The following is a 15,701-nucleotide window of genomic DNA, read 5'->3' on the forward strand; positions in this document are numbered from 1 at the left end:
ATCTGAGCAACTAAGTAATGGCTTTCATCAACGTAACACCCTGACATTTTAAAGCCGTCAGCAGCTAACCAAAACATCATCTATTCAAATCAYTTTTGGTAAGGTTACAGCAGCCTCTATTAAGTTCCAGCTGGAGAATTTCCGAATTCTCTATAGGGTTATGAAATAAAATATGTTAATGTAACAAAATAAGGGCACAATGTGAAGGCACAGCTCCATCCCAGCTTCACTGCTCAGCCCCTCAAACGTGTTCTCGGCTGGTTGTGCAGACCGAGTTCACTAAAAGGGAAGAGGAAAAGCGATACTCAGTTTTTCTTCTCTCAGGGTTTTGCATATGTCTAACAGGCTTCTCTTATTGAACAACTGCCATTTTTTCTGCCTCAGCTTATTTTCACAAAACAGCAACAAAACACCATGCAATTATACCAAAAAACATTCAAACATATTTATTCATTCTTTAAACAAACTTACAAATCAAGTAACTGCAGTGAATAACAAACAAATGTTAGCAAAACTAAGAAAATTTCAAGCTAAAAAAAACAAACAGACCATGAACAAGAGAATTTAAAGATTAACACATACTGAGGCGCTTGCTTTACATGCCAAAACACAGACTCAAAAAATCCATCCATTAGGAAGGGTGTCGATAACCGTAAGTCAGAAAACAAAGAATTACTCAAACCATTTTTATCACGGTCTAAACCATCCTTTGCATTTAAGTCTTCCCTTTGGCCTAGCACTTTCAGGCTGTCTTTTTCTTCCTTTTGCTTTATGAATTTGTTTTGTTTGTTTTTACAAAAAAAATACATTTTGATTTTACTATCAACACTAAAACAGAGTCAAAAGACTTTAAGGCAAAGTACCAAGGATCTTCTTCCTTGACTGTTCTACTGAAAGCCATAAAACTTTATTACACTATTACACTTCCTTTTATTGAAATAATACATTTCTGCTTGTCTAGTGATCTATAATTAACAACATTCTAGATGAGGTAGATTTGAAAAATATTTATATCTTTATTATAATATGAATTTGGGGGGGGGGGAAGGGAGTTAGGTTGGCAAAGGAATTAAATAATTCTTTGCCCCACACTGTTTCTCTACCTCTGGAATATCCAATATTCCTGCTAGCTGACTTTGTATAACCTGAGTTTTGTTACAYCTCACTGAAATCCCTGAGACTTTATTGTTGTTTGGTTTCATTAACCAATTTTATGTCTTTTTTTAAGCCTGATTTTAAGTAAAAGATCTAAGCTCTTAGGTAGCCCGCTAGTCCTGCCACATTTCTCCTCCCAGTTCTACCAGCAGTMGCTCAGAGGTAGGTAAGAGATGTGGGGGAAATTATTTTTGAGAGGCTCAAGGAGAACAACTGGATTTACTAAGGCAGGGACCACAGAGGAGGTTGAGGGTGTAAATTCGTAGCTGAAAGGCAAGCTCCACTAGTTCTACTCGCGCAACAGGACGCTCCAAAACAGTAGCGCTTCCCTTCAGATTTTTGATTGAACCTARCTTGAGGATAGAGCTGAATTTTAAAAGGTAAGTTAGTGGTGATAGAAGTTGTCCCTAACAATCTTTGGAAGGGATCTGTTCCCAGGCTGCTGAAACTGTCTGTCCCAACTTGCATGCACTGACCYGCTCGGAGAACCGTGAGGAGCAAGCAGTTCCTCGACTGCTAACTATAACCAGCCTGCACAAATCCCCTCCTCCCTATTACTTTCTGCCTCCTTTTATTCAGAGCGCCATCAAGCTGCTGCTCTCAACATCCTTGCAGCACAAGGTACAGACTGACGCTCACAATTTCGAGCACAGAAAATTCACAGTTGTGCCAGAAGCTTTCCGTTGAACTCTGCTGGGTAAAGCACCTCAAAACGAAACCACGATAAAAATGAACAAACCAATTTGCGATTTACAAGGAAAAAAAAAGAAAAAACAAGCTGCTGCAGCAAATGTAGAAGATAACTTTAAAAAGTCAGATCAGCACCTTGCTTTTAAATTGCTGAGTTCCAAGAGAGAAAGTTCAAATCACAGCCTCGTCATTAGAGAAAGAATAAAGCTTATTGCTGAGAAGGCAGGCCAGGGTTGTCATCCCCTCTTCCACCAAACCCATCTGCTCAGCAGTGAGGATGGGTCTTAAAGCCTTTGAATTTGTTCAGTTTCTGTGGTTTAGCATATGCTAAGCATTTGACCATGGCTCCTTAGGCTCTCAYGCATCCGTTATCTGGTATTTTTGCTAGACAGACTCAGGATGACTTAGCTTCCAAAAATCAGATACTTTCAGGCCAATATGGCCAAAGTAGAATCACAGCCGGGTGACACTCAATACAGAGTCATCAGCCACAGGATAATGCAGGTAAAGTATAATTAACCCAAGCAGTTCATGGAGGCAAGGTAAAAGGCTCAAGGACAGGCACTTGAGAGGACAATAATAAAAACATAAAGCTTCTATGAAAAGACTGAACACCACTGGAAGGTGAAGTGACTTTTCATATACATTTTAAAGAAACAACTCGCTTTTATTGGGTTTGATCAGCCCACAGCTGAAGCATATCAACCATCAGCTTTTGARGATCCGTCCACAAATGCCCTCTGGAGAGCACCCTGTCGTCTGCCCGGCTGCTCGGGAACAGGCCATTCACAAATGGTCCATCTGCCCTAGCATCTGCTCTGACAGCGCTTCCCCATAGYGGCAGTAATGGGCCACCAGCTGTAAACGAGCCTTGCCTCACTTGCTGCAAAAGAGAACCAAGTACTTCAGCAAAGTCGCAGTGCTTGCTCCAAAAAAGCTCATTTACGGTCTAACAGGAGGCACAAACATGAGTGCAAGTGCTAGGTAGTAGGRCAGAGCTGGCCTGCACCAGGAGGAGAGATGCTGCAATGCAGTCAACAGATGAAATTTAGGCACATACTCATCTTGAAAGACCCAGAATGAGTATTTCCAGCAGAGATGGAAGAATGGCCAATGTTAGTGATGTTTCGTCTGAGCATCATACAAATGAAAAGGATCAGAAAGGGCTCAGTAAGTTGAAAGTTGGTGAATGTCTTAAAGGCCGGTCCACATCTACATTGTCACCTGAGGTAAAAGAGCATGAAGAAAAGTCTTTCCTCATCATTCGTTGGTAAAGAGAGTTTATCGGTTTTCATTTTCAGAATAAGAGCACTCTAGAGTTTCTGTTAAAACTAAAGAATGAATTTCTTCTTCCTTAATTAACCTGTTGTAAGCATTCACAGAAGCATCCTTTGCACCACTCTGAAAGAGAACAACAGCAACATATTTAACTGAATGCATGAATGTAGAATTCAGTTCTGTGAATGTATCTGGAAAAGCTCATGCAATCTGAGAAGAAAATCCTTCTCAGTTTTGGGTAATTATTTCTGTACAGCTCTTAGCATTGTAAATACTTAGTCTGCATATGATATACTTACGTATATACAGTTATTTTAAGACAGACAAATATCAGAAAAAGAGTTTGGGGGCAGGGAAGGAAGCTTACAGATTCCAATTCCAACAGATCAGCTGGCCAAAGAGCTAGGCACTAACCTGGGAATCTTCATTCTGCTCTCCAAACATACGCTTAAGAATTTCTCGAGGGTCAGGAATTGGTGGAAGGATTAGTATCTTCAGCCTTTGGAAATTTGAAAAGCAAGGTTTTAGATGAGACAATTCTAAAAATCACCACGTCAAGGTAAGACTTGGGTACRGTCATGAAAATCTGCGAAGTAAGCTGACATTGCTGGCCAGGCTTCACCCTCTGCACAAGGAAATGGTAATGTTCACACAGAGCCAAATTCTAAGAAATTTCTATTGGTGATCAGGGCAGCAGCAAGAGTATATRTGTRTATATATATATATTTTTAATGGTACAATGAACTTCATATAGATTTTCCCAGTTTTGAATTTGGACTTCATTGCTTAAGGGAGGGAATGGAATAACTGTGCAGCAGGAACCTAACTGTAAGCAGATACAGGCAGATAAACACAATGCCGCCAAAGTACAACCAGAACATACATCTAGTCTATCAACCTAATTCTAACTACTGAAGCACAACTGTGTTGCCCTTTTTTTTAATGCAATACATGTTAGGGAGAAAACAGTTACTGCTAAAACATGTCACATCATGGACAGCTATCTGGAAGTGAGATAAATTATAATGTAAAACAAAGACTAATCAGAAAGAATGGACTGTAAATAAAGGGATATGATTACTTACCTTTTTAGGTAAAAAAGCAGAATTATCGTAGATACTGCTACTATTAATGGAATGGTGATCATTAAAACAAAATAAAATGTAGAGTCTGGCTTTTCACCTGGAAGACAAAAATTTGTAGAAACTTAGAAAAGTTTCTGGAAGCTTTATAGCAACAAGGACAACAAACAAATTAATTCTCTAACTCACAGGCTGAACATTTTGGGGCTGTACTAATGCTTCTGTAGGCAAGAAACTTATTTTTCAAAACATATCATGCAGACAAAGTTGCTAAGAAAGTGAAAACTAGAGAGGCCTTACAGATGAAAACTGAGGTTTAACAMAGTCAAAAGAACTGTTCTTACCAATACTCTTTTCTTTGCTCCAGTTACTACAGAGCTTGCTGCTGTAACACTCAGACTTTGGTTTTGCTCTCACTCTGAAGGTATACTTGGTRTTAGGATCAACACTGGGAACTGAAGTATGATTATATGCAACCTAGTGTTAAAAAAAAAAAAATACTGTGTTTAACTATCAGCATACTCCCCCTCCTTTACAAGCCCATATTTGCTTTGTATTTTGAATGTTTTTATGGGAAATCCTCTTGCAAATGCAGAACTCCACAAAAAGGACATAATAGCATTTAACCAGCTTGATGAAAAAGGCTGCCAAAACAAAGATGCCAAGCCTAACATTTAAACTGACTCACTCCTATACCTGTTACACAACACTTGGCACTGGTGATTAAACTAAGACTCAGTGTCTGGAAATGCATCTTACTTTTTTATTTTTTTCTAAACCTCTGTGATTTATGCTGAGTTCCCCTCTGCCAGTCGTCATATCAATGTTGATCAAGTTTTGTCCACAGAAAAGTCTTCTGGGATATCTCTGCAGAGTGGAAAAGATTAGCTGGAATAGGACTTCACTTATATTCAATTTAAGAGTTGAGTTACCCAGGGAATGTTGATGTAATTCCAGTTTTCTGCATTTTGGCTAGGGTAAACAACCAAATAAGCTCCACAAGAGAAGACTGGCATCTTGCTTCTATCACGCTGTTTACCTTTCGGATCAGTCAGCTTGATTATTCAGATATAGGRCTGAGTAGATCCAGACACTGAAGTCAATGCCTTTTAGATATACAGATTTTGATGTACATGATGTGAGCGTACTTTTCCCCTTATCCTCAATCTTKTTTTTATCCTCTTGATCTTCTGGCTAACATCCTGTGTGCACCAACARTTAATCCAGCCCTACGGCAATCAAGTCACATCATCCAAGACCAAATAAGTCATTTAACAGAGAGYGGCCCAACGATAGGAAAACACAACACGAGCAGACCAAAGTTCCTTCCATATTGGTGAGAAGCAAATAAGTATGTGCAGTTCAGTGCGTCTCCTGGGAAGCGCTACTTGGTTCAGTCTATGCCTCTTTTAACTGGACTCTTCTTACATATTACTGCTTTGCCATAGTAAATGGCAAAATAAGTCATAGTAAATGATGGCAAAGATTCAGAAAATTAGTCCTGATTACACTGTGTAGCTATTACTACCAGAAACCTATATGAGACGAAAAATGTAGTACGAGAGAAAAAAATCTAGTATGTCCACGGAGTGCTTCCAGCTAGTACAACAGACCCATTCTCATGCAGCATATACAATCATTTATTTTTCAAAAGAAACCTTGAGTTACTGTGATCATTTACACAAATTATAAAAGATACGCAGGACAGAAGAGGTAACTGTAAATAATGAAAAGTTACTTTAATTGTCTGAGGGGTGTCCATATCATCGCTGCGGTATTCCACCTCATAATACAGACAGTTGGCTGGAAAGGTGTCTGATTCGCTCCATTCTAGATGTATCGTGTCGTTAACCTTTGACAACATAACTGCTTTTGGGGCAGCAGGTTTTACTGAAATGCAAAACAGAAAAATTAGTTAAAAACTGCATATTATTGGTTATAAAAGTGTCTAGAAGCCTTGTATTGCATGATATTACACATATACCAGAGTTCAGGAACAGAAAGAGGGAAAATCAGCACCATAGAGTATTTGGATTCAATACATTAAAAAACAAAACAGACTCTATCTGCATAATTCCTAAATCAAAGACCAATACAAGAAGAGAGCATCTCATCGTGTGTTGTCCGACCCGCAGCTTACAAGCCGCAAGCTTCTCGAACGCATTGCAATACTGGCAAACTACAGTTACTTTGTAATGGGATATTAAACTTACCAAGAGTGGTAGGATTTTTACTTGCACATACAGGCCTAATTTCCTCCGAATCATCTTTAACCAAAATACTGAGAGTTGGATAAGTATTGGTGACCTTTGGGAAGGTAAGATTGAAAACGCATTCAAAGATTCCTTCATGCATAGAATAATTGTTGCACTTCTTAGGACTTTTCAAGCCATCGTACCTATAAAATAAAAACACTTTTTCAGCTTCAGAAGAATGGGACCAATAGGGGAAAGCTTGTTTTTAAACCTATTTTACAAGTTTTAAAGATTAGTCCTACATAAAAGTTATGCTATAAAGGTTATGCTGTAGCATATGTAAAAATAAACAAAATTAGAATCTTGTCATTTATCTCAAGTTGCAAAAAGGATGTGTTTGTTATAAGCAGATGTTATGCTTATGTTTACTTGCAATGAAAACATAGGTTTTGCAAGAAAATATCAAGGAAGAAGAGTATGGAATAGAATTAAGTGATACTTTAAGTTCATTCTGAAAAAAACTTGTTTCTGAAAAACTCCAAATCAAGCTTTTGACCACAGTTTTCACCTTTAAAACTTAGAAGTCCCTTTTTTTCTGTTATGGGAAAAGTTGGACTGAACTTGAAGAGGAGACGCTTGACTTCCAAGTGTTCTATGCTGAATTCAGTTAAATGACGTGAATCAAAATGCTTTGATGTCACTATAGCTACATCCTTCATTAAAATGAAAGCACAAGATGCAAATACATAGCTCTAGCCTAAAGCACTGTATACATATAAATACACATATATACACCATATACGTGTACCATATACAGCTTTACATAAACCTAGAAATTCCGATCTTCAACTCATTGTTATTGTTCTTGTAATAAAGAAAAAGTTTGTTCTGAGCAGCAGCCTAGACACTTTGAGAGMAGTCCTCCCTGCACTTAACTCAAAYAGCAAGTTTCTGCTATTTGCTGTGAAAATGCATTTAAAAGAACAGTTGGTCTGTGAAACTGTCACTGGACGAGAAAAKGAAAACGTTTATTTAGTCAGATCAGATATGACACAAAGCTGATTTAGAGCAAATTACAACATGGGGCTGTCAAAAATTAAAATGTCAATATTTCTATAGAAGCTAATGCAATCTGGCATTTCACATAAAGAATCAACACGCAGAAGCATGCACAGATTAGTGTGCACAGATCTTGGTGCCAGTTTTTCCTCAAACCATAACTCTGTTCCTCTGGAACAAGAGACTATTTATGGCAGTTAGCTCGCAAGCATAGATGGTGAYAGAAAGATGTTCTCCATAACTTTCAAGGTGAATCAGTTATTTACGACAAAGAAGACACAAGCAAAACTACCAGTAAGCGTTATTAAGGCTTCCATACCATTTTCCAGTGATTTAAGAACTGACATATGCATTAGTGAGCAGCTCGAACAYAAATTGCAACCTAGGTTTGTTGGGCTGCAAAGAAAAGGATGAATATGTTGGCCTGGTGCAGTTCTTACTCTTTCCTGTTTGAATCCACAATTAAAAAAAGAGATTAAGAAGCAGCAGTTATTTTTAAATGGGCTGCAGAAGTAGCCAGTACTTCAGGCAAATAAATCAACTTCCCGAAAAGGCTCAGCGGCAGCCACATCTTGAACCTTCAGCAGCTAGGTTTTCTGTTGGACAGGACCCAGCACYATAACTTGTACATAGTGCTTTGGGACCTTGCAAAATAACAGGAAACAAAAGATATTAAGCAATGTAGAACTAAAGATAAGAGTTAAAGCACTTTAGAATTCAGAATGAGAAGCTAATACGAACCAGTAGAACAAAATATACTTGGTACAGTTACGTGCGTTCTTCCCAGCAAGCCACTTACAATCCATGTACTCCAAATTGTGCCAAACACAGTCCAAGTCCGTAGCAGCAGTACCCGGGACACCTGCGATGCAAGTTTGACAGGCCTCTTAGATCTATATCGCTGGMAAAGTCTTCTCCCCCTTTTCTGGAATGGAAACATCCCATTTGATGTAAAACCCGTTGCCTTTAGCCTCCCGAGAGGCGAGGSTGGGTTACCTCTAAGGGCACGGCGCACCTCCGCGCAGCGAGCGACTTCTCGTCGTTTATTGCTCGCAAGAGCCAAAATCTCACRGGGGCAACTTCTAAATGCAAGCTAGCCAGAAAAAGTCTCCACGTTTCCACCATGTCTGAACTGCTACTTAGAACTATCCGATACTGAATATGAGGGGGTAAATTTTGCTTCTGTTTAACTGTTTTTTAAAGCATCTGTTGATTAAGTAACTGGCAGTTATAGGCATATTGCTCAGCTTTGTTTGAATTATTGCAGCCATCGATGCTAAAAATAGCCAKCTTTTAATTATAGTTATCTTCTCCAGATACAACATTAGTTTCCCTATATTTTGAATATGGAAATACTGCTGATCTTAAATATGGATAAAAGCAACATTGGGGTATGTTGAATTTTTAACTGAGACCCATATACCACTACTTCTTCAACATATTGAAAACCCAAGCTACAGAACAGAAAAACAAATGAGTACATAGCAACTGTGAATAGGGAAGTCAGTATCTCTCCCAGGCAGCGCAGTTACAGAATAATGTCTTTTATATTCAACCTGGCATCGCTGCTTGGTACACATTCCTCGTAATGTATGAATATATTACAGCTTATCAGATATTTTTCTTTCAACATGAAGTAACATCTCCAAGGATTAAAAATGACTGATAATTTTAATCAACAGTCCAGACTTCTACTGACAGCAAACCAAAAGCTTATTTCTACTCCTAAGCTTGCATTCTCCCTGAAGCAGTGACTACATAAGAGTAGCAGAAAATGAAACTGGTTTTCCTATTCCAAGAAGTATTTAAAAATATTTTTCTGCAAGCAGACTTAAACCCCTCAACTTGTTTAGCACATGCTGTCGCAATGATCCACTTCCCTGACTTACCAGAATACTCTTTCAAAGGACACGCAGACAAATCTGAGATATACGGATATGTATGTAACCTCCAGCTGAGGGTATCCTTGAACTGCTGAATACTGGAGGTTAGGAGATATATATATACACACACATATGTGTATATATATGTGTATACATATATGTTTATATATACACACACACACACATACACACACACACACACACATATACATATATATATCTGACTGTGTGTAATAGCCCTTGCTGAAACTCTCTTACATCAATCTAAGCAGTGTGTAGAATCCGTGTATGCTTCTAGCATCCAAAATATCCTGTGGCCAAACACTTCATAATTACATTTTGTGAGGAAGAAGAATACACTTTTGCTTAAAACCTTATTCCTAAAAACTCTTCTATGTACTTGTTATTTCTGGATGGGAAAAAAACGGAAAATAATTTTTCCTCCATTCAWTTTTCCATGGACAGCTTCTCAGACTCCACTCATCTCTCTGGAAAAAGAGAGGACGCTACTATAATTCTTTAACTAAGCTTCTCATTTATTCAACAGCTTAAATTTGCTAGATTCATCCCTCCACATACACAAATGCAGGGTTATTTTGAGGAGTCGTGCTTACATAGGAAAATGATAGGAAATAAGCTGACTTAGATTTTAATAAAGACGTCAGCTGGCTCAGAAGAACGTAGGCTCTCTCTTGCCTCCCAGCCAGAACACGGCACAGGAAAGACGAGCGACAGGAAGCACCTCCTTGCCTTGGAAGGACACTTAAATTTTAAAAGCCTGCCTGTAAGACTTGAAGGGCTAAAAGGCTCCGTCTTGGGTTAAACACAGTGGAATCACCCTGTCCAGGGTGATTTAGTTGCAGAGGTTCCTAAATTCCCAGACRGATCTGGGCTGCTCTTCCCTACATCGTTATCTCAGCCGCAGCCTCGGAAGGGCTCGTGTGCAGGGCGTGCTACCAGCGCAATCCTGCTCCTCCGTTTCCCACTTCGCAGTTTAACCCCTGCCTCTGGGATCTCTCCCTGAGATAYCCCCTATGATGCACTGCTGTGATATTTCGTTAAAATTTCTTCGGGAAAAAAAAAAGACTACGTCAAGGAGGGGCACGTCTGCCTTAGTCTTGCTCTCTGGAGCATTACCTTTTGGCTGAACAGAAGTCTCTACCCATCTGCTTGGCTCACTTGCGTTATCGTGCTTGCATTCGCTTCTCACTTTGAAGCGCATCTCCGCGTTCAGGAACGTATCAGTCACACGGAAGAGGCTCTTAGTCCATTCCTAGGTTTAGACGGGGGAAAAAAACCCAGACCATTTGGTTTGTCATACACAAAGAAGTGACTACTACTACAAGAATGCATTAGAATCCATCAAAAAAACAAACAAACMAAAAAAMCCCAAAACAAACAAAAAAACCCAAGAAAAACTACAGCTCGAGGCGAACGAAAAGCCCTTCGAAGGCACGCAGAGGAGTCAGCGGCGCTCAGCCCRCTTCYGTGGTCAGGCGCGCTCACAGCATCAAAACTTGCCTTGCTCTTAATCCAGTTCCCTATAGACATGAGCCCCAGCCGCGCGGAGACGGACGAATTAGTATAATGYGGAGGAAACTCGTCCTCGAGTAAGTCTTATAATGCAGAACAGGCAGGCTACGCATGCTACAAACAGCATTTTCCCTTCATCTTTCTGGGCGTTTGCACACGCCTGCGTGACTAACGGAGGAAAGGACACTCAAAGACCTCACTGAGAGGAAATAAGAATTTACATGGACTTAAGGAGCAACGGAAACCTTTATCAGAAGAGAAATCCGCAGATGGCTATCAGTTAGCACAACACTGCACCAGGCCCACGAGCTGCCYGTTTTGGAGATGAGATTGGTATGTGTTTGTGCGAGGAAAAGTCTCACCCCTTTCTCATACACTTTCTGAGCATCTTTTATTTGGCCAGTGAGACGTATCTTACTTGCAGGCAGGATACACAAATCTTTGGTATGACCAACGAATGGCATAGCCACTCTTGCGTAAAAAGAAAAATTCACGTTAATGAACGAGAAAGGAAATCAGAGAGGCATTAACAGAGCAGGCTCTACCAGCTGTAACGCGATAAGACGCAACAGGACGGAAGAGCCTGGTTTACCCTGTCTCACGAAACCACCGGCCAACAGCTCTTTCACTGCTGCCGGCATCGGTCAGACCCAGCCACTAAGSCATTGGACATCTGTCAGGCCCTTCCGCAAGCTCATCAGACTCATTAACCAAGCAGAAAATGAATCTATTAGGAGAGGCAAATTGGTTTCAGCTGAGTTAGCAAGTTCAGCTGGCTCTCRGAAAGGTCTGACGAAAACCCAGCTCATCGTTAAGAGAAAGGGGTGTGAAAAAATGAAACTTTACCCTTTTAGCAGCGTTAAGCGACTAAATCGGCTCAGCTATTTGTGCAACTGCCGCCTTACTTCAAGTCCAGGATATCCTGGAGCTGTCAGAAAGAGGAGCGCAGCAATGGCCAGGAGGCCACCGCACATGCCAGGCCATAAAGCTGTAACAGCTTGCAAGCATGAAGGACTATTTCACAAAAACATAATGTCAATTTAACCGTGTCCGAGATGCACTGACGGTGGGGCTGGCAGTGCCATTACTTCCCACGTTTTGCATTCTGACTGTTAGAAATTATGGGTTGACAGAATATTATCTTACTGGGGAAAAAAAAATTAAATATTCCCTCTGCAGCGCTCTCAGCACCACAGAAATGCTGCTCTCTCTGTCATGGTGAAACTGCTACCAAGCCATAGGAAGACACACTGTGAACCACATCTACAATGCCACCTAACAGAGAAATAAAAGGAGAAGCCCCAAAAAACAGATTTTGCATTTTTTTTCAGGGTACAGATTTTGTTCTCTGCCCTGTTCATAGCACAGTCCCCATGAATAATTGCCAGTACCTGTGCTGGGACAGTGCAAACGTAGGAATACTTCAATACTTGGCATTATCTCCAAAAGACAATACACTGTCAAACCACAACCTGCGCCGAGATGAACGTGCATGCCTCCTCCTTGGCCCGAGTTCAAGGCGAAGGAAGGTGGCCGTCRCAAACTCACAGTCGCGTCTTAAGGATGCAGACTGCCTTGGTTACGTGTTTTTAATAGAAAGTTGTAAAAACAAATAGCGAAACAGTTCTTTTCACATTATTATTGTTACGGTACAGAATTATCTGTAACAGTTGTCTTATCAGACAGCCACAGACAGATTTCTCTGATGTGTATATTCCACATGCTGGCATGACTCATTTTTTGAGGTTTTGATCCTATGACAAGAACCACAGGCTGTATTTACATGTGTATGAATGCATGAACAAAAACACCCCCAAAATACCGCAAAAATACACTGATTGGAGTAGAGAGGACCTCAGAGACCCAAGGAACTTACTCTTTTGTCCTGAGGGACCTCATCAATGACAACGTCGCTGGAATATTCCAGATCGCAGCTTCTGCTGATGTTCTCCGGGGCTGACCACGTCCAGTTCAGGGTGCACATTTGGACAAAGGAAAAGCTTAGGTTGGATGGAGGTGGAAGAACTTTTCCTCCTAAAAGAAAGAAGAAGCTTTGAGTATAACAGTCCTGTTGGCTGACAATTTACCACCAATAACAGTGACAGATTTTTTAATTCTCCCATGGGAAAGCACACAAATGGCTTCTGAAGCTTGTCTGTTCCTACTGCTATCAGATAAACTGCCGTCTACTAAAATGTTTCTACTCATGACTGTTAACTCAGCCCTCAATCATTTAAATAATTATATGAAACCATTCCAGAAGAATTTATTCTTTAAAGTAATTTTTAACAGGTAACAGTGTGGTGGCAGTGGCTTATGCTTATTAAGGAAGGAAAATAAGTCATATAAAATGCCCTCATTTTTCAGCTGTTTACTGCTGTGAGCTAGTATTATGCATGCTGAAGCTTTAGTAAACATAATACGTAAATTTTGCAGTACAATTAATGCCTTATTCCTTCCACAAATTAGCCATCAACATCTCACTGTGACGACTGTAAGTTACAACCACAATCTGGCCCAATCTAAGCATGAATAAGGATGTTAGAAACAACAGCAACAACAAACCCCCGCAACGCATTTTCTGTTGCGTACTCATCAAGCCTTTAATGCTGAGCTCTTGCACAGTAACGGGTGCAACAAACAGTAATTTGCTGCTGGTGCACTTTGGCGGCACTTTTCTCACCTCTCCAAATGCRAGACATAAGCAGGGGAAGAGCTTGAGTCAGAGATACGTGCCGAGATAAATCCGCCTGCGCACTAACCCTTCCCCGCTCCCRTGCTCCGACCCGCAGCCCACTCAATGCCCAGTCCTGCAGGAGACTGTGAGAGCGGAGAGAGGGGAAACGAGGCAGAGAGCAGAAAACTGCTGGGAAAAAACGGAGTAAAGCGTGTGTCACAGCCAAATACCCGAGAGCTACCGAATGTTTTTTTTGTAAAGGCTACTGTGCTGTGTACTATTATAAGGCATTAAAGAAGAGGCCAAAGGCCTTCCCGAGGGCATCTGCAGGCATCATTAGTGAAGCATCACCGCCTAACTCGACTGTGGGAAGCTGTCCGTGTTACGCAGTAGTTTCACAAACACTTCACGCTACCAACAACCAGCACTGCAGGTCTTGCTCCTCCTGGGAAACYGTCCTCAGCCCCCCCGGTCTGGGGAGGAGAGAGCGAGAAGGGCAGGATCTCGCCCCGAGAGCAGTCCCCGGTGCTGGTGCTAGGGTGGACGGGCAAAGCAGCTGTTTACAGCACAGACTGCGTTAGGAGCACGCGTGACACCACGATCCCGCACTTCCCTAGAGCCAGGGCCGCCAAAACACGAGGTTAGAAAGTTGTCAAATTCCTGGAAGTTTCTCGGACATCTGTGTAGTCAAGGACCAGGCAGCAGTTGAGATCTTACGTTTGTGCATCTATGGGTATATACGATAATGTATATTCTCACACAAAATGGGAATAATTACTAGGATTTTACCATCTTGATCTGAATACTCTCAGCAACACTAAACCTAAATCTGTTGTAAATGATTAAGTATTAAATGATATATCATTGTTCTTTGAATCTTTTCTTCTGAGGAGTGGAAATATTTAAAGCTTTCTTTTCTTTCTTTTTGTTTTGTTTTGTTTTGTTCAGTTTTACAACCAACCTCAGAAGCAGCAAAGCCAACTTTCTGTTCTAATCGACTCAATAAAATATTGTCTCTCCTTACAGCACTGAACCTAGCCAGAACATCTTTGCCTGTTACCTTTCCTAACAAAAATTACTGCAGGTTTTAGGAACAGCATCGGGACCTTAGTTTACAAATACTAAGTGTTATATCACTTAAGTCCTTTAGATATGGTTAAAAAAGATCAGCAGGACAATACAGCTCCAAGCATGTTATTTTTTTCATGATCAAACTCTTCATTATCAACTAAAGCATAAACCTTCAAAACATAAAGTTTTAGCTTTGATTGTTGTTCTGACGATTCACACATTTCCTTTTAAAAAGTTTGAATTAGCACTCTGGAAGCTCAAGCAGAATTATTTCTAACTGCACAGTGCTGGAACTGGAGGTATTTAAGGTTTATAAATAAACAAGTATCATTAACATAAAATTTCTCCTAAATTTTAGATGAATTTATACAATTTTGAGGTGTGTGCTTTAATATTACATTCAACGGAGGATTTGCTTTCATCCGGTGGCTCGTCCAATCGTAGTATTTTTGTTATTAAAATCTCATGGATATAGCCATTTAGCAGAACATCTCGAAGACCGACAACAAAACGTATAAAAGACACTACTTCACCCCGAAAAAAAAAAAAAAAAAAAAAAGTCCCGAGCGGCGCTCGCAAGCCGATAAACCGCAGCAGCTTTCCCTGCGGCAACCCCGCGTGATAAAAACATTTTATTTCCAAGTGCCCTAATGTGGCACCGTCATTAACGACCGCGTTGTAAAACCCTTCGCGTCGCATTTTGTCCTCCCAGGGTTCCTGCCGATTGCGGTGGTGGTTCCGAACCGAATTTCCTAAGGGAAAGGACGGGAAAACACCCCTCCCGCGGGCCCGGCTCGCCCCGCCGCAGCCCCGGCGCTGCGGCTCCCGCTCGCCGAGGCGAGGACGCCGGGGGCGGCGCACGGAGCGCGGGTGCCGGGACAAGCCGGGACAGCGCCGCGCTCCTGCTGTCCCGTCCACGGCCGCGCCCGTCCCGGGGACCCACGCGAGCGCGGACAGGTTCTGCCGCCGCCGCCGCTCCTCACCTGCGGCCGCCTGCGCGCAGCACAGCGCCAGCAGCAGCAGCCGCCGCAGCGCGGCTCCCGCAGCATCCATGGCTCCGCCGTCCGCGCTCCGAGCG

The 15,701-nt window shown here is 41.3% G+C and overlaps 1 protein-coding gene across 1 annotated transcript; it reads right to left on the minus strand.

Moving 5' to 3' along the window:
• Window positions 1-420: 420 nt before the first annotated feature.
• On the minus strand, window positions 421-15,701 carry IL13RA1 (interleukin 13 receptor subunit alpha 1). The gene is made up of 10 exons (XM_085325490.1): window positions 15,607-15,701; window positions 12,752-12,909; window positions 10,480-10,615; window positions 8,201-8,321; window positions 6,419-6,603; window positions 5,944-6,095; window positions 4,550-4,682; window positions 4,209-4,305; window positions 3,538-3,622; window positions 421-3,246 (listed from the first exon to the last, which is right to left on the minus strand). Exons 1-10 carry the CDS (start codon window positions 15,674-15,676, stop codon window positions 3,127-3,129), a joined length of 1,257 nt encoding a protein of 418 aa, XP_085181616.1. The 5' UTR covers window positions 15,677-15,701; the 3' UTR covers window positions 421-3,126.

This window comes from Rhea americana, unplaced genomic scaffold, assembly GCF_003343005.1.
Source record: "Rhea americana isolate MKP2758 unplaced genomic scaffold, rheAme1 scaffold_98, whole genome shotgun sequence".
NCBI classification, from domain to species: domain Eukaryota; kingdom Metazoa; phylum Chordata; class Aves; order Rheiformes; family Rheidae; genus Rhea; species Rhea americana.